Source organism: Trichechus manatus, unplaced genomic scaffold (genome assembly GCF_000243295.1).
Source record: "Trichechus manatus latirostris isolate Lorelei unplaced genomic scaffold, TriManLat1.0 scaffold00015, whole genome shotgun sequence".
Taxonomy (NCBI): Eukaryota; Metazoa; Chordata; class Mammalia; order Sirenia; family Trichechidae; genus Trichechus; species Trichechus manatus.
In genome coordinates this window covers 19556107-19573697 of record NW_004443951.1, presented here as the reverse complement: position 1 = coordinate 19573697, position 17591 = coordinate 19556107, and the positions used below count along the sequence as shown (strand labels likewise).

Below are 17591 nucleotides of genomic sequence, written 5' to 3'. Positions count from 1 at the left end.
TCCATTTTGCAGGTGACAAAATTGAGGCTCAACGAAAGTAACATGCCCATTCAAATCGAAAGCTAGAAGCAGCGCAGGGACTTGAATCCACGCTTTCCCTGCTTCCGAAAGTCCCGGAGCGACCTCATGAACAGGAAACCCAAGAAGCCAAGCGCTAGGAGAACTTTTCTCCAAGGCAGCGCTGAAAAGAAAACTCACGCTCCGCTGGCCCCGCCCCACTCCGAAGCCCCGCCCAGGCCATGCCGCTGGGAAAGGAGGTTTCCATGGTGACGAGAAACAAGGCCCAGCCTGGAGGGGCCGGTTCTGGGCTACTACCCCCGCGGCCGCCATGATTCCGCCCGCGGACTCGCTGCTCAAATACGACACCCCGGTGCTGGTGAGCCGGAACACAGAGAAACGGAGCCCCAAAGTAAGGACGGGTCCCGGGGTTGGGAGGGCAAGAGGAAGCCCAGAAGCTCCGATGGGGAAAGGCAGATCCCTGCTTCGAGGGTCGGGAAACCAGAGGGACAGGGAATTGGAACCGGGCAGGGGGGAGGTAGGATGGGAGAAGGTACGAGAAGCCCAGACCTTGGGTGTGACCCTAGAGGGCAGATTTAGGATGGAGAAGGAAGTCACAGGGACATAGATGGGACTCACTCTTTCAAGGTAGCCAGGTCCAAGAATAGATGAGGTAGTGATTTCCCCATCACTAGAGGTGTGAAAGCAGAGGCCTGATCACTATTGCCAGAAACGTTGTTCAAGGGGACACAAGCATTGGGTTGGGGTGGGACTAGAAGCTCTTCATGGCCTCCTTCAGCTCTGAGACATGGCTTCTGCTGAGAAGACAGAAGGTGAAAGTGAGCTGGGAATAGGGGAGTAATGTGCAGGAGACACAATCTAGGGGCTAGGACATATGGATCTGAGTGCCTAACTTACCTCTTGCCCTAACCTGTCCCTTCTTCTCAGGCTCGGCCACTGAAGGTCAGCCCCCAGCAACCTGGACCCTTGGGTCCAGTCCCACAGCCACCAAAGACCAAGGTCGCCTCAACTTCCTGTGTCCCAGACCCTACAAAGCAGGCAGAAGAAATCTTGAATGCCATCCTGCCCCCAAGGTAAAAAGTAGGAGCCGTGCCTAGGAGAAGGCCTAGGCTTTTGGATCCCAGAACCTGAGAATGTGGGGAGAGGCACCATGCATCTGTTCCTGGCTGGGGTTTTCCCAGCATTTCAGAGCTCCTAGAGCTTGCAGATGACTGGATCCTGGAAGGGTGGGGGGAGACCTCTTCTCTATCCACCCTCATTTTCTGAGTGCTCTCACTCAGTCTCATGGCTTTAAGGAGGCTTGGTGGTGCAGTTGTTAAGCACTCGGCTGCTAACCGAAAGGTTGGTAGTTCGAACCCACCAGCCACTCTTCAGAAGAAAGATGTGGCAATCTGCTTCCATAAAGATTGAAAGCCTTGGAAACCCTATAGGACAGTTCTACTCTGTCCTATAGAGTCCCTATGAGTTGGAATAGACTCTACGGCAGTGGGTTTTTCATTTGGTTCTGTGCTGATGAGGAATCCTTGGGTGGTGCAAATGGTTAATACCCTTGGCTTCTAACCAAAAGTTTGGAGGTTCAGGTCCACCCAGAGGCACTGATGATCTACTTCTGAAAAATCAGCCATTGAAAACCCTATGGAGCACAGTTCTACTCTTGACACACAGGGCATCGCCTTGAGTCAGGTTAACTCAACGGCAACTGGTGGTGGTAGTGGATATGCTGATAAGGCATTGGTGCTTCAGTGGTAGAATTCTTACTTTCCACATGGGAGACCTGAGTTCAATTCCCAGCCAGTGCACCTCATGTGCAGCCACCACCCATCTGTCCGTGGTGTCTTGTCTGTTGCTGTGATGCTGAACAGGTTTCAGTGGAGCTTCCAGACCAAGATGGACTAGGAAGAAAGATCTGATGATCTACTTCTGAAACTCAGCCAGTGAAAACCCTATGGATCACAATGGTCCAGTCTGCAGCTGATCATGGGGATGGTACAGGACCAAGCAGCGTTTAGTTCCGTTGTGTGTGGGGTTGCCATAAGTCCGGGGCCTGACTCCATGGCAGCCTACGACAATAGCAATATGCCAATGACTCCCAAATGTGTATTTCCAGCCCTGTTTTTCCCCTAAACTTCAGACCCACATGTTCTGCTACTTCCTCATTATCTTCAACTAAACATGTTCGAACTAAGTCGCAATTTCTTCCTTCCTCAACCTGCTCATCCCCCGTCTTCCCCTTCTCAGTAAACTGTAACTCCTTTACTAGCTGCTCAGGCCACCTTTCATTCCTCTACATCTCTCTCACTGCATGTCTGATCCCTCATCAAATTCTTTGGCTCTACCTTCAAATTATATCCCATATCTGACCACTTTCACCACCTCTGCCGCCATCATTTTGTTCCAAGTCAATGTTCCTCACCTGCAGTACTGCAATGGCGTCCTAACTGGAAACCTTTCTTGCACTCTCTGCCCCTACAGTCTGTTCTCCACCCCTAAATCATAAGTCCGATCAGGCCAGTCTTCTGCCAGAAGCCCTCTAGTGACTTCTCATGTCACTTAGACTAAAATCCAAAGTCCTTACCATGGCTTGGAAGACCTGGCATGATCTGGCCCATGATACACTGATAATTTTATCTTCGATTGCTGTTCTTCTTGTTCACTGTGCTCAAGCCACATGGCCTCCACTTGCCGTTTCTTCGTGTCTTTTTTTGGTGGCAATGTAACAATCAAACATACATGTGTTCATGATTTCTACATGTACAATTCAATGACATTGGTTACATATTTCACATTGTGTACCACTCTCACTGTCTTTACCCATATTGTTTTATCACCATTAATTTAGACTCTCTGCCCCTTAAAGTTCTCATCTGTGCTTTAGATTAACGTGTCAATTTGAACCCATATAAATACTTCTTTATAAAAACACAGTGCTCAAGGCAAACACTCTTTATTAATTGAGTTAAATGGTTGTTTAGTTTAATGATGGCTTCATGAGATAGTTTTTTAGTTCAAGGTTTAAAGATTATTTGTAGGCAATAGATTCGGGGGTGTCATGAATTGAATTGTGTCCCCCAGAAATAGGTGTCGATTTAGTTAGGCCGTGATTCCCAGTATTGTGTGGTTGTCTTCCATTTTGTAATTGATACAATTTTCCCTGTATATTGTAAATCCTAATCTCTGCCTGTGGTTAACGAGGCAAGATTGGATTATGTTGAAGAGGATTAGGGTGGGATGTAACACCCTTGCTCAGATCACATCCCTGATCCAATGTAAAGGGAGTTTCCCTGGGGTGTGGCCTCCACCACCTTTTATTTCTCAAGAGACAAAAGGGAAGTGAGCAGAAGAGGGGGAGAAGGACCTCATACCACCAAGAAAGCAGCGCCTGGAGCAGAGCGCATCCTTTGGACCTGAGGTTCCTTCACAGAGAAGCTCCTAGACCAGGGGAAGATTGATGCCAAGGACTTTCCTCCAGAGCCAACAGAGAGAGAAAGGCTTCCCCTGGAGCTGACAACCTGAATTTGGACTTGTAGCCTATTAGACTGTGAGAGAATAAATTTCTGTTTGTTAAAGCCATCCACTTGTGGTATTTCTGTTAAAGCAGCACTAGATAACTAAGGGAGTTTCCCCAGTCTCAATGGATCCAGTAAGTCTGGTTTCCATATGAATTTAAAGTTTTCTTCCACGCTTGTCTTCCTTTTGATCAGGATCCATCTATTGGGTCCTTGATCAAAACATTCAGTAATGGTACCTGGGCACCATCCATTTCTTCTGGTCTCATGGCAAAGGAGGTAGTAGTTCATGGAGGCAATTGGACCGGTAGTCCATTTACTTCACTGATTCCTGGATCTCCTTCTTCCTCTGCTGCTCCAGGCAAATAGAGACCAATTGTTGTATCTTGGGGGCCGCTCGCACTCCACTTGCTGCTTCTGAAACACATCCATCACTCTCCCACCTCAGGGCTTTGACATTGCTGTTCTCACTGCCATGAATGCTCTTCTCCTGATATCCCCATAATTCCTTCCATTTCTTTACCTGGCTCAAATGTCATTTCCTCAATGAGGCCTTCCTTGAGAATCCTGTATAAAAGAGCTCCCCCTCGCCAACACGCTCTCTTACCCTGCTTTATTCTTCTGCAACCGTATTTATCACCACCTGACATGTAACTATTGGTTTGTGGTCTGTCTCTCCTTACTGCTGGAATATAAGCTCCATGAGAATAGGGATTTGGCTGTATCCCTAATGCATGTAGAGTCAGCATTCAGAAAATATTTGCTGAATGAAAGAATGAACTTGGGACTCTCAGCACACCAGAAGGCAAGCCATTTCAAATTGTGGGAGTCACTTCATTGAAAGTAGTTCCTTCAAAAACACCTTTGGCTTGAGAAAGATGAACCTCAGCAAATCTCCTCCAGTGATAATTGCAAATAGATAAAGCATCTCTGAATTATTTCAGAGGTTTCTGTAAAAGTTTGATTCCACTTATAGAAGTTAGGTTTACAAGCCATTTGCCTAGTCAGGTGTTCACATCCACCCAGAGCTCTTATCACCAAGACACGAGAAGAAAGAGGCAGAGGGATAAGTACCAGCAATTAAATGCTTCCATCCACAAGTGACATGCAACACTGCTGCTTCACCTTTTATTGGCTAAATCAAATCACATGGCCATATCAGACTACAGAGGGGAGTGCAGTCATCCTGTGTCCTGGAAGGAGAGAACACTGGTATTGTGTGCCATAGCTAAAGAGGCAAAGCTGGACTCCAAGTCCAAATCTCTTAGAATCCTTATCCCACGAGGCAGATCTGGAAGCCTACATGTATCCTTTTCAGGCATACAGATTTTGGACCCCTGCAATGGGCTTCTAGCTTTGCAGGTGAATGTTCTAGTTTGGGAATAAATATCAACTTTTTTCTTTTATTATGCTGTGTCCTCTCTCAAATTCAGTACATGAGTTATTCACTGCTTACCATAAACGAGACATTATGCTGTGTATGAAATTCTAATTTAGACAAAATCTTACCCTCAAGTTGCTCAGAGTCTGACAGGACAGACAAGGTAAGGTCCTACAGGAGAGCTTGGCAGGAGTGTCCTGGAAGTTGCCTTGGGTGAAGTGATGCACAGAAGGGTCATCTGCTTGGTGGAGGGTCAGGAAAGAGCTGGTTGTGAAGCAGGGAAAGGAGTTTATCAGGCAAATGAGGAAGGTGAGAACATTCCAGGCACAGGGAACAGCATATGCAAGGCGAACAGGGAGGATGAGAGGGCATGATCAGAACTGAGACTGAGTAGACAAGCAGGGACTTCAATTGCAAAGGGCACCTGTAGGCCCATTTATTCAATGAAATTGTGGTACAGAATCAGTCCCAGCATTAAAAAAAAATAGGATAGGACAGAATATAATATAGAAGATGACAGTGTATCCCATGCTGACGGTAAACTTTGTTTCCTGAAGCCTATTTCAGGTGTGTGTGTGTGTGTGTGTGTGTGTGTGTTCGCGCGCGCATTTGCGTCTATACAGGATCATGATGTAACCTTTAATTTTTACTGTAGATCACAGTTAAAATGTATGAACGCTACTGCTGTAAAAACAGGGAACCCTTGAAGAGATTTTATCAGGAGAGGGTTGCCATCAAATTTGTACCTTAGAAAGGGCACTGTGGTGTAGTATGGAGTGGCTGGAGGTAAGACTATCAGGTCCAGAGGGAAGGTGATGAGGTTTTGACCAATACTGGCAAGAGCCACCCAAATTTAGGGGACTTATTCAGCCCATACTGATGAGGGCTCCTGTGGCTCAGCAGAGGTCAGCAAGGTGGCCATGCCACTGCCACACAGTCTTAGCTTTCCAGTGAGACTGATATCCAGGCAGCCAAAGGCATACCCAGAGGGAGGCCAACCTACATCTGAAGTGTAACTGGCGTGGGGCACGTTGAGCCATCTGAGCACAACCTCAAAAACTATACCTTTTCGACTCTTTTTAATATGTTGATGGCACAGTTTTTAACGCTATGATAAAAAGCTGTTGTTGTAGTTAGTTGCTGTGGATTTGATTCCTACTCATGGCAACCCCATGTGTGCAGAGTAGTACTGCTCCATAGGGTTTTCAAGGCTGTGACCTTTCAGAAGTAGATCACCAGGCCTGTCTTCTGAGGGTCCTCTAGGTGGGTTCAAACCACCAACTTTTCAGCTAGGAGTCAAGTGCTTAAGTGTTTGTGCCACCCAGAGACTGATGAAAAGGGGAAACAGTAAAAGAGAGACTGTGATCTCATCAGAGGTGGAGCCAGAGGAGGCGGTGATTTTCCACTTGATTTCCTTCCATCAGTGGCACAGAAGTCCTCTCCTTATGGTGGTTCTACCCTCAGGCTCTCCTGATTCCAGAGCCTGGCCATGCCTCTGGTCCAGGGTTATTATGGGGGACCTTGTGCAGGCACACACCTTCAAGTACCCCCCCCCAATCCCCAAGACTCACATTTGCCCTTCCTGGCTTGCACAAGTTCTGTGGTGTCCTGAATCTCTCACCTCACAAGCCAGTGGGGAATTCCCACTGAGCCTCCTGTTCAGATAAAGCAACAGTGCCCATAAATCTCTCCTCAGCACATGAGGAGGGTATGATCTGGAAGAGTGGGTGATGATTTCATGGAGGGCCCTTGAGGAATGCAGATTGGTCCTACACCCAGCTCCAAGGTAGGGTCCTTGGGGTGGCAGCAGAGTAGGTGTGGCTTTGGAGCTGCATACCCTCCAAGGGAGATCCAGGTGGGTCCCCTCCCTCCTGTGCAGGCAAACTGCTCAAAGGGCCTCTCTGCTCTTGTCCAGAGGGCCCCCTCAGTTTGGTGGGTTTCACTTAGCCAGGCTGTGTCTGTGCTGCAGGGAGTGGGTAGAAGACACTCAGCTATGGATCCAGCAAGTGTCCAGCACCCCCAGCACCAGGATGGATGTGGTGCATCTCCAGGAGCAGCTGGACCTGAAGCTGCAGCAGCGGCAGGCCCGGGAGACAGGCATCTGCCCTGTCCGCAGGGAGCTCTATTCGCAGTGCTTTGGTGAGTGGACAGGGCAGGGGGCGGGGTGGGTGCCCTCCACATCTTACTGCCTCCTTCCCTTCTGCTTCAGCAAGGATCTAAAGCCAAGTACCCCTGTGCTGAAGCCCACCCCTGTTGGAATCATCTCTTCTCCCTGTGCCTGACCCACCCAAGAACTGCTAAATGTGCCGTCTTCCCCCTCCCCGCCCTGCCTCTGCTATCAGTCCCCTGCCTGCCAGTCACTATCTTCCTGGCAACTTGGGTTCCTCACCCCTTAGCAGATTTTGGAGTAAGATAAGAACTTTTGGGTGGAAATATATATATTCCATTTTAAATCTTTGTTTTTTTTCAATGTTTCTATAAGCATGTGTTAATGTCTTAATCAGAAAAATGTATGTTCTATATTTATATATATCCATCAACATTTGGCCCTCAGTCCAGAAAAATATTGTAGGATAATTTGTTGTTAATAGACAGTGATTTAAGATCTACCTCCTCAAGGGCTGATATCAAGGACTGTCCCCCAGCCCAATCTCACTGGTATGTGGCCTCTGCTCTGCAAACTACCTCCCAAGCCACAGGCAGCTGCAGTCAGCTGGCTCCCCTGAGTCTGAGTCTGACTATCGCTGGCCCTCAAGGTCAGTATTTACAGAGGAGAAGGGTGGGCAAGCTATGTTGGTGTTGGTAGTTGCTGTCAACTGATTCCGATTCATGGCAACCCCATGTGTGCAGAGTAGAACTGCCCTCCATAGGGTTTTCAAGGCTGTGACCTTTCAGAAGTAGATCACCAGGACTGTCTTCCAAGGTGCCTCTAGGTGGGTTTGCACCGCCAACCTTTTGGCTAGTAGTCAAGCGCTTAACCATTTACACCACTCAGGGACTCCTGAGGTCAAGCTCTTGTTGTTGTTGTTAGGTGCCATCAAGTCAGTTCTGACTCATAGCAACCCTAGGTACAACAGAATGAAACATTACCCGGTCCTGTGCCATCCTCACAATGGCTGCTATGTTTGAGCCCATTGTTGCAGTCACTGTGCCAATCCATTTCGTTGAGGGTCTTTCTCTTTTTTGCTGACCTCCTACTTTACCAAGCATGATGTCCCTCTCCAGGGACTGGTCCCACCTGATAAAATATCCAAAGTACCTGAGATGAAGTCTCGCAACCCTTGCTTCTAAGGAGCATTCTGGCTGTACTTCCAAAACAAACTTGTTCCTTCTTTCGGTAGTCGAGTGTATATTCAGTATTCTTTGCCAACACTGTAATTCAAATGCATCAATTCTTCTTCAGTCTTCCTTACTCATTGTTCAGCTTTTGCATGCATATGAGATGATTGAAAATACCATGGCTTGGTTCAGACCTTAGCCCTCAAAGTGACATCTTTGCTTTTTAACACTTTAAAGAGTTTTTTGCGGCAGATTTGCCCAATGCAATACATCGTTTGATGTCTTGACTGCTGCTTCCATGGGCATTGATTGTGGGTCCAAGTAAAACGAAATCCTTAACAACTTCAATATTTTCTGTGTATCATGATGTTGCTTATTGGTTCAGTCATGAGGATTTTTGTTTTCTTTATGTTGAGGTATAATCCCTACTGAAGGCTGTAGTCTTTGATCTTCATCAATAAGTGCTTCAAATCCTCTTCGCTTTCAGCAAGCAAAGTTGTGTCATCTGCATATCACAGGTTGTTGATGAGTCTTCCTCCAATCCTGATGCCTTGTTCTTCTTCATATATCCAACTTCTTGCATTATTTGCTCAGCATACAGATTGAATAAATATGCTGAAAGGATACAACCCTGATGCACACCTTTTCTGATTTGAAACCACACAGTATCCCCTTGTTCTGTTCCGACGACTGCCTCTTAGTCTATGAACAGGTTCCACATGTACACAATTAAGTGTTCTGGAATTCCCATTCTTTGCAATGTTATTCATAATTTGTTATGATCCACACAGTCGAGTGCCTTTGCATGGTCAATAAAACCAGAATCTTTCTGGTATTCCCTGCTTTCAGCCATAAGTCATCTGACATTAGCAATGCTATCCCTTGTTGCACATCCTCTTTTGAATCTGGCTTGAATTTCTGGCAGTTCCCTGTAGATGTACTGCTGCAACCGTTTTTGAGTGATCTTCAGCAAAATTTTACTTGCGTGTGATATTAATGATATTGTTCAATAATTTCCACATTCTGTTAGATAACCTTTCTTTGGAATGGTCACAAACCTTTCTTCCAGTTGGTTGGCCAGGTAGCTATTTTTCAAATTTTTTGCCATAGACTGAGCGATTCCAGCCTTGCATCTGTTTGTTGCAACATCTCAATTGGTATTCAGTCAACCTGGAGTCTTGTTTTTTGCCCATGCCTTCAGTGCAGCTTGGACTCCTTCCTTCAGTATCATCAGTTCTTGATCATATGCTACCTCCTGAAATGGTTGAACATTGACCAATTCATTTTGATAGTGACTCTCTGTTCTTTCCATCTTCTTTTAAGGCTTTCTGCATTGTTCAATATTTTGCCCATAGAATCCTTCAGTATTGCAACTTGAGGCTTGAATTTTTACTTCCATTCCTTCAGCTTGAGAAATGCCGAGCATGTTCTTTCCTTTTGGTTTTCTAACTCTAGGTCTTTGCACATTTCATTATAATACTTCGTCTTCTTGAGCTGCCCTTTGAAATCTTCTGTTCAGCTCTTTTACTTCATTATTTTCTTCCATTTACTTTAGCTATTCTACATTCAAGAGCAAGTTTTAGAGTCTCTTCTGACATCCATTTAGGTCCTTTCTTTCCTGTGTTTTTCATGACCATTTGCTCTCTTCATGTATTGTGTGCTTGATGTCATCCCATAACTTGTCTGGTCTTTGATCATTAGTGTTCAGTATGTCAAATCTGTTCTTGAGATGGTCTCTAAATTCAGATGAGATACACTCAGGTTTGTACTTTGGCTCTCGTGGACTTGTTTTAATTTTCTTCAGCTTCGACCTGAACTTGCATACGAGTAATTGATGGTCTGTTCTGTAGTCAGCCCCTAGCCTTGTCCTGACTGATGATATTGAGCTTCTCTGTTGTCTGTTTCCACTGATGTAGTTAATTTGCTTCCTGTGTATTCCATTCCTGTGTTTTCCATCTGGTGAGGTCCATGTGTATAGTCACTGTTTATGTTGTTGAAAAAGGGTACTTCCAATGAATATGCCATGGGTCTGCAAAATTCTGTCATGTGATGTTTGGTGTCTTTTCTATCACCAAGACCATATATTCCAGCTACTGGTCCTTCTTGTTTCCAGCTTTTGCATTTCAATCACCAGTAATTATCAATGCATCTTGATTGCATGTTTGATCAATTTTATACTAGGAGTTGGTTAAAACTTCTATTTCTTCATCTTTGGCATTAGTGATTGGTACGTCAATTTGAATAATAGTCTTATTAACTGGTCTTTCTTGGAGGCATATGGATATTTTCCTATTACTGATAGCACTGTACTTCGGGATAGATCTTGAAATGTTCTTTTTGACGATGAATGCGATACCGTTCCTCTTCAATTTGTCATTCTCAGCATAACAGACCATATGATTGTGTGATTCAAAATGGCCGATAACAGTCCACTTAAGCTCAGTAATGCCTAGGATATCGATATTCAAGTGTTCCATTTCATTTTTGATGACTTCCAGTTTTCCTAGATTCATACTTTGTACATTCCATGTTCTGATTATTAATGGATATTTGCAGCTGTTTCTTCTCATTTTGAGTTGTGCCACATCAGCAAATGAAGGTCCTGAAAGCTTTACTCCATCCACATCATTAAGGTTGACTCTACTTTGAGGAGGCAGCTCTTCCCCAGTCGTATTTTGAATGCCTTCCAACCTGAGGGGCTGATCTTCTGGCACTATATCTGACAATGTTTTGCTGTTATTCATAAGGTTTTTACTGGCAAACTTTTAAGAAGTAGATCGCCTTAGTCTGGAAGCTCCGGTGAAATATGTCCACCTTAGTGACCCTGATATTATTTGAAATACTGGTGGCATAGCTTCCAGAATTAGAGCGACACTCAAGCTACCACAGTACAACAAACTGACAGATGAGTGGTGGGGGCAAGCTCTAGACCCTGCTTTTTCCAGCCCCAAACCAGTCCAGTCAGGCACACAGGATTTCCAAGCTGCTTTGGAAGACCCACAATCTTCAAACTGAAAAAGGCAAATTTCTCTGAATAGCACCTAGTTTCTGCCTGAGGATGGAAGGGAGGGGGCCCACTGCTGCAAACAAACCTGGGGCTCCTGTCTCCCTCTGCCCTGGCCAAACCAGGCTGGCTCACAGCTGCTCCCAAGCGCCAAGTGCAGAGGTGTGGCTGCATGGCTTAGCTCCTTGGGCCACTGAGTGCACCCTCCCTGAGGACCTTTCCTGAACTGTTGCCTTCAAGTGAGGAGGACACACCCTCCCTAGAGTCCATCCCAGTAGGAAAGTGGTTTGCAGTAGACATGGTGCCTTTCCCTCCTGCCTACCTGCTCTGATCTGGCTGTGTGCATTGAAAGATGAGCTGATCCGCGAGGTCACCATCAACTGTGCTGAGCGGGGGCTGCTGCTGCTTCGAGTCCGGGACGAGATCCGCATGACCATTGCTGCCTACCAGACCTTGTACGAGAGCAGTGTGGCGTTCGGCATGAGAAAGGCGCTGCAGGCCGAGCAGGGGAAGTCAGACATGGAGAGGAAAGTGAGTGGGGTTCACCAGTAGCCCTTGAACTTCTGTGACTTGTCAATTTCAGGGCTACATGGTCACCATCCCAGCCCTAAGTTCTGTCCTAGGGTGCTTTCTTGACGTTCATGACCCTTGGACCTGCATCAGCTCAGGGAGGACCCCTTGGTGTAATACAATGGCCCCCGTGGTCATAGCAGTTGAATCTTCCGACGTTCCATGCTGGTTACTGATGTCCCACTGGGTGGCAGTACAGACCCTGGCAATGTCTTGGGTTGGACGGCTGTGCTCCAGGTCCCCTAACCCAGGCACTCACACCACCCTGTCCACTTGGCAACATCCCAGGATGACTGGGGCTCTCTGTCCTCAGATTGCAGAATTAGAAACTGAAAAGAGAGATTTGGAGAGGCAAGTGAATGAGCAGAAGGCAAAATGTGAGGCCATCGAGAAGCGGGAGAATGAGAGGCGACAGGTGGAGGAGAAGAAGCACAATGAGGAGATTCAATTCCTAAAGCGGACGAATCAGCAGCTGAAGGTAATCAATGCTCAGGTCCAGGTGAAAAGTGCTTCTTCCTACCGACCCCCTTACCCCCTCCCCCCATGCAGGCCAAGCAGTGGGTTCCTTTTCCCCCAGATGGCTTTTAAATATTTGTCCACACGTGCTGCCAAGGAGTAGAGGAAGCTTTTTTGAGAGGAGGGAGGTTAGGATTCATTACCCACCTTCTCCATTCATCTGGCTGTAGATGGGGGCTCTTGTGTCACTCTGAATTCCCATGGAACGTCAGCTTAGCTCTCCAGTGGAGGATTTTTTCCTTGGAAAAAAAGTTGCCCATCCTCAGGGCAAAAGAAGTGGCTCTTCTTCCCCTTCACGGCTGGTATTTTGGTCTTCCTTGAGCGGGCTGGATCTCCCCAGCAGGCTTTTGTGGAAGTGACTTCCTGCTGCCAGTCCCTCTAGGGCACTGGGCTTGGGGCTTAAGCTGGGAGAAATAAAAAATTGTTGGGCAGGCAGGGAAGGCCCTTTGAGAGGGAGGAACCATTTCAAGTCAGAAACTTTTGCCAGATGTGTGGTCAGAGAAACCCTATTGCCAATGGCTTATTTTGATTCAACTGAGGTGATGGGAGGGAGGGGGATTGGTGAAAAGGGCTGGCAGGAAACCAGGCCACAGGCCCCTGTACCTCCAGGCTGTCTGGTTCAAAGGTTCTCAAAGGATGGACCCCAGACCAGCATTCTCATCATCACCTGGCAACTTTTAGAAATACATTCTTGAGCCTGTGCCAAGAATTCAGAAACGTTGGGTTTGAGGCCCAGCAATCTGTTTTAACAAGGCCTCTAGGTGATTCTGATGCTCACTGAAGTTTGAGAATCACTGTTCCAGATATGAACTCTATTGACATTCACTGGCTTGTTCCCATGGCCCTGGCCAGGGGAGCCCCTGGATGTCTCTCCCACCCCTCACTGCTGAAGACCCAGGCCTGTGGAAAGCTTACATTCTTGATATTGGCATGCTTTTTGGCTCTAAAACCAAGAAGGTAGAGTATTTGAGATAAAGAAGGATTTGTATTAACTGCTAGAAGATGACAGATTTTTTTGTTGCTGAGAAGTTAACAGAAACTAATCTTCATAGTCAGATGCAAATCTGTTTACTTAGCAGCCTCTGAAGCTGCTTCCCTTATCTGCCATAGTCCTTTGTCATAAGCCCCCAAGTTCCTCAGTTCCTCCTCTTGTATTAGTGGCAACAGCAAAGCAGAGTACCTTAGCATCCTTCTAACATTTACAAGCAGCCTTATAATCCCCAGGGTAAAGGATGCTTTAGAAGTGAGTTACTTTTATTGGCTCAAAGCTGCACTGCAAATAAAGCAGTGTTTGCAGTCTCCAGCATAGACCACCTACTTAAAGATCTGTCTACACACTAGGATAGTAAATTATTTTCCTGGCTGCTAGAGGAACAGAGTAAATAACTCCCAAGTGTTTTAAGCTTTACATACAAGATGGACAGCTCCCTACTCACTGGTAGCAGTTTTCTCTAATTGGGTGTCAAGTTGTCTCAGTGACTGAAAATTTGCTGTTTCTCAAATCTCTTGTTCCAGCACAGAGCTCCCAGGATCCCAAACCAAACTTAGCAGACATATTCAGGCCTGAAATCTGAGCCATGAAAAACCACTATTTCAATGACTTTTATTCAATTTCCTTTTCAGTGCTTTATATTATACACTGAGTTGTTTTTGTATGGAAACCAGGGTTTCTCCTAATGTAGTAAGATGGTACGCCAAGCCAGAAACCAGCTAATCTAGAAAATATGGAGGTGGGAATGAAGGAAAACAAAACAAAAAACCCTTGGAGGGGCAGCATTTGGATTATCCTTCCCAAAGACTTTTATCACCTCTCAGCTATTTGTGTTAGGCTTCAAATTGCAAATATTAATGGAGTTTGTTTTTGTTTTTCAGGCCCAACTGGAAGGCATCATTGCTCCAAAGAAGTGATAATTTCCATATGGGTCTCAACAAGCTCTACTACACCATCATAAGTCCTTTGTAATAAAAAGCTGGTTTCATGAGTGAACAAGCCATACCCGCCTCCGCTCACCACCCTGTTTCTGTCACATTTACATGATAGGCTTACATTTTTGAGGAACTAAGGGGGCTAATTCAAGTGTATGTGCTAGTGGACTCCTGGGGAGGAAGGCAGCTTTACCTTCACTTTCACTAGCACTGGCGAATGGCTTCAACTGTCAAACCTCAGAACAAATGCATTAATGGTCTTAGAAATGCCAAGCCAACGGTGTATGAAGAAAATGAACACAATTCTCTACTTGCATATTTTTGTATCATTTGATAAACAACTTTTTGAATGTTACTGCTTGTTATGCTTGAATTTTCTGTGTTTGTGTTTCTGCCCCTCTGAGTCACTGGTCTTCTTTTTGTTCCTGTTCCTGTTTTTCACATTGTGGGTTTCATAGTAGCGCACACCAACTCTTCTGGACTGCTGCTGCCGTGCTGCTCGCCTCCGCTGTAAACAAACGGCAAAAAAGAACAAAAAAACAAAGCCAGTCAAACACTGCAAGTTATGAACAGGCTCCTGTGTTTCTCATCCCTGTGTTCCATTTCTCATGCTGCTTCCACAGCTACTGGAAACAGTGCAAACACCTCCTAGACCTAAGTTTACCTTTCAGTAAACTCCAAGGTACAGATCTTATTTGGTCCAACCCTCATCCAGTGCTTGAATGCTTTCTACAACATTCCTACAAGTGGTCCTCTAGGCTAAGGCTGAACACTTCCATTAACAAACCACTTCCCCTGAGGGCCCACTCCAACTCAGAACTTTAGTTCCAGTAACCAAGCTGTTCTTAACAAATCGGTGATCTGTCTGCTTATATATTTCTGCCCCTTTGGGTGTCATTTCCCTGGGACCACACAAACTGACTCTTGTAGATGATAGGCCACATATTTGAAGATTGTGAACATGAGCTCCAAAAACAAAGACATGAGCTCAAGGACCTTCCCCCAGGGAGCCATCTCTTGATCCTCATTTAACTGATCAATTAAATCACTCAGGACTAGGGTTTCTGGGATTCAGTTCTAGACCATTAGCTTAAGAGTGGGTCTTGAGAACTGATTTCTCTCTGCTTTCTATACCTGGGTGGAGCATAAGGTGGAAAACACTTACTTCCTTAGATGTAAGCATCCTGCAAGTTTTATTTGAATGTTCCTCTTCTCTCTGTGCCTTTCTCTTCTTTCCCTTCTTGGCAGGTGCTAGAAACATACAAATTTTACACACAGAAAAGAAACAGGAGTTTTCAGTTCAAGATCTATCTGCAGACCTGCTCTGGGATTATAAGGTTAATAATGGTATCCCTTTTAAGAAGAAGTGTCCTCGAATCGACAATTTAATCCCAAGAAATGTACAGGATGAAAAGTGGACAATCCAATTTGTATGATACATAGTATGTGGTTCCAGGGTAATCTGCCAATATGATAAATATCTGTGCGGATACTGATAGTAGAAAAGATAATATAGAGATTAAACTTAGATTTTACAAAGTTCTAAAGATGCATAGTGATTTAAATGATTGTTACCTTTATCCTCTACATCTTCCTGTTCTTCAGATTTTGCAAAGACCTTTTCACTTAGCCCCTTGGATATTCTGCAACAGAAAAGCAAAGTAAGGAAGGTGCCCAACACTCCCCTCAACCGCCCAAATCACGTGCTGTTGTGGAGACAGGCAACAACCTGGTTGGTTAAAGAACCCCACTTCTCTTTACACAGTGATCCCCCACTGACAGAAGTCAATGCCCCAGTGTCTACAGCTCCAAGGGCATTTCTAAAAATTGAGCAGCTAAGCTTATTGTATTTCAGACAGCTTCATTTTACAAAACTTACAGACTACAGGCAGTCCCCCAAGTTATGAATGTCCAACTTACCGACAACTCGTTCTTGCCTTTTAAATGTTATGTAAATTTGTCCTCACTTGGAAATGACTGAACCAACCCCTACTCGCAACAAATTCATCACAATCACCTTCACTTGCTACACCTGCAGCTTTTAAATCACTGAAAAATCTTCGAGCCTTTTCTTGCACTAAAGTAAAGCTAAATAAGAATTGTACGCACCTGTTCCAACTTACCTACAATTTTTTAAAGATAAACTTAGGAACATTATCTCGTGGGTCTCGTTTGTAACCCGGGGACTGCCTATATTCTCTTTTAAGAAGGCAATAACCCCCCCTGTAAATACTGCTCCAGGAGCCCTGGTGGTGCAATGGTTAAGTGCTCGGCTGCTAACTGAAAGGTCTGCGGTTCGAACTTTGCGGGAGAAAAGATCTGCTCCTGCAAAGATTACAGCCTAGGAAAACCTATGGGGCAGTTCTACTCTGTCGTATAGGGTCACTAAGAGTCCAAATTGACTCGGTGGCACTCAACAACAACAAACACTGCTCCAACACTCATGTCAGGTTTCTGGGAAAGGAAGGAACAAACTTCAATTCACGAAAAAATTAAAACCCTACCTGACTGCTGAAAACTTTTTAGCTTTGGCTTTGTTTAGAAACTTCTGATATTTAGCAATCTTTTCGTCCAGGGCTTTAATAACTGCTTTGGTGTCGTTTTCCACATGTTCTTCCTGGGACTCCCGGCAAGACTCTTCCTCCTCGTCCCCTTGCTGCTCCTGTTCTTCCTCCTCTTCTTCAGAAAAGCTCTCAGGTTCTTCATCAATATCTGACATCTCCAAAGGAACCAGGTCATCCCCAGAGAACTGAGGCGCAACATTGATTTTGCCGAAGTTCTGCCGAACCCGTGCAAGGATCTGTTGCATTTCCGAGTTAGCATCACAGGGATCGTTCTCTCCTTTTTCCTTCTCAATGACAGATTCTGACTCTTCACCTACAGTGCCCGTGTGTTGCTCTTCTAGGTTGTTCTGGGTTGTTTCTGTGGCAACTTCCAAAGACGAGGAGGAGGAGGATGGAAGCTATTAAGGCCAAAAAGAGGGCAAGAGAAGGGAGAAAAGGGATCAGAAAATGAAAACTGAATTTCTAAACTCCTCTCTTGCTCTCAGATGAAGTATTCCTCTTCTTAGGACTAAGGGAAAGTACAGAAAATAGCCACATTGGAGTCATTTCATTAAACTATTCTAAGTCAATGTGCATTAAATTCAGTATTAAAGGATCAAGGACTATAACTACAGTTCCAAAGGATGAGCCAACTATAATATAGTATTTGACCGTTAAAAACCAATCAACTATTTAGTGTAGACAGGTGTCATGGATTGAATTGTGTCCCCCCCCCAAAAATGTGTGTATCAATTTGGCTAGGCCATGATTCCCAGTGTTGTGCGGTTGTCCTCTATTCTGTGATTGTAATTTTATGTTAAAGAGGATTAGGGTGGGATTGTAACACC

General features: G+C 45.3%; 2 protein-coding genes across 3 annotated transcripts in view; one reads left to right on the top strand and one right to left on the bottom strand.

Moving 5' to 3' along the window:
* The first annotated feature begins 263 nt into the window (after positions 1 to 263).
* DNALI1 (dynein axonemal light intermediate chain 1) lies at positions 264 to 14182 on the top strand. Its single transcript, XM_004371927.3, is given in 7 exon segments — positions 264 to 291; positions 294 to 409; positions 946 to 1091; positions 6875 to 7044; positions 11541 to 11719; positions 12072 to 12236; positions 14147 to 14182. Coding segments are annotated over 7 exon segments (840 nt in total).
* Positions 13023 to 17591, bottom strand: part of GNL2 (G protein nucleolar 2) — a 29172-nt gene continuing 24603 nt past the window's right edge. For both annotated transcript variants that reach the window (XM_004372093.2, XM_023727223.1), the window contains 4 exons: positions 16705 to 17162; positions 15776 to 15843; positions 15366 to 15451; positions 13023 to 14708 (listed from right to left, as the gene is read on the bottom strand). In XM_004372093.2, coding sequence (XP_004372150.1) covers positions 14553 to 14708; positions 15366 to 15451; positions 15776 to 15843; positions 16705 to 17162 — 768 coding nt within the window. In that variant the 3' untranslated portion in view covers positions 13023 to 14552. The remainder of the gene's footprint in view (positions 14709 to 15365; positions 15452 to 15775; positions 15844 to 16704; positions 17163 to 17591) is intronic.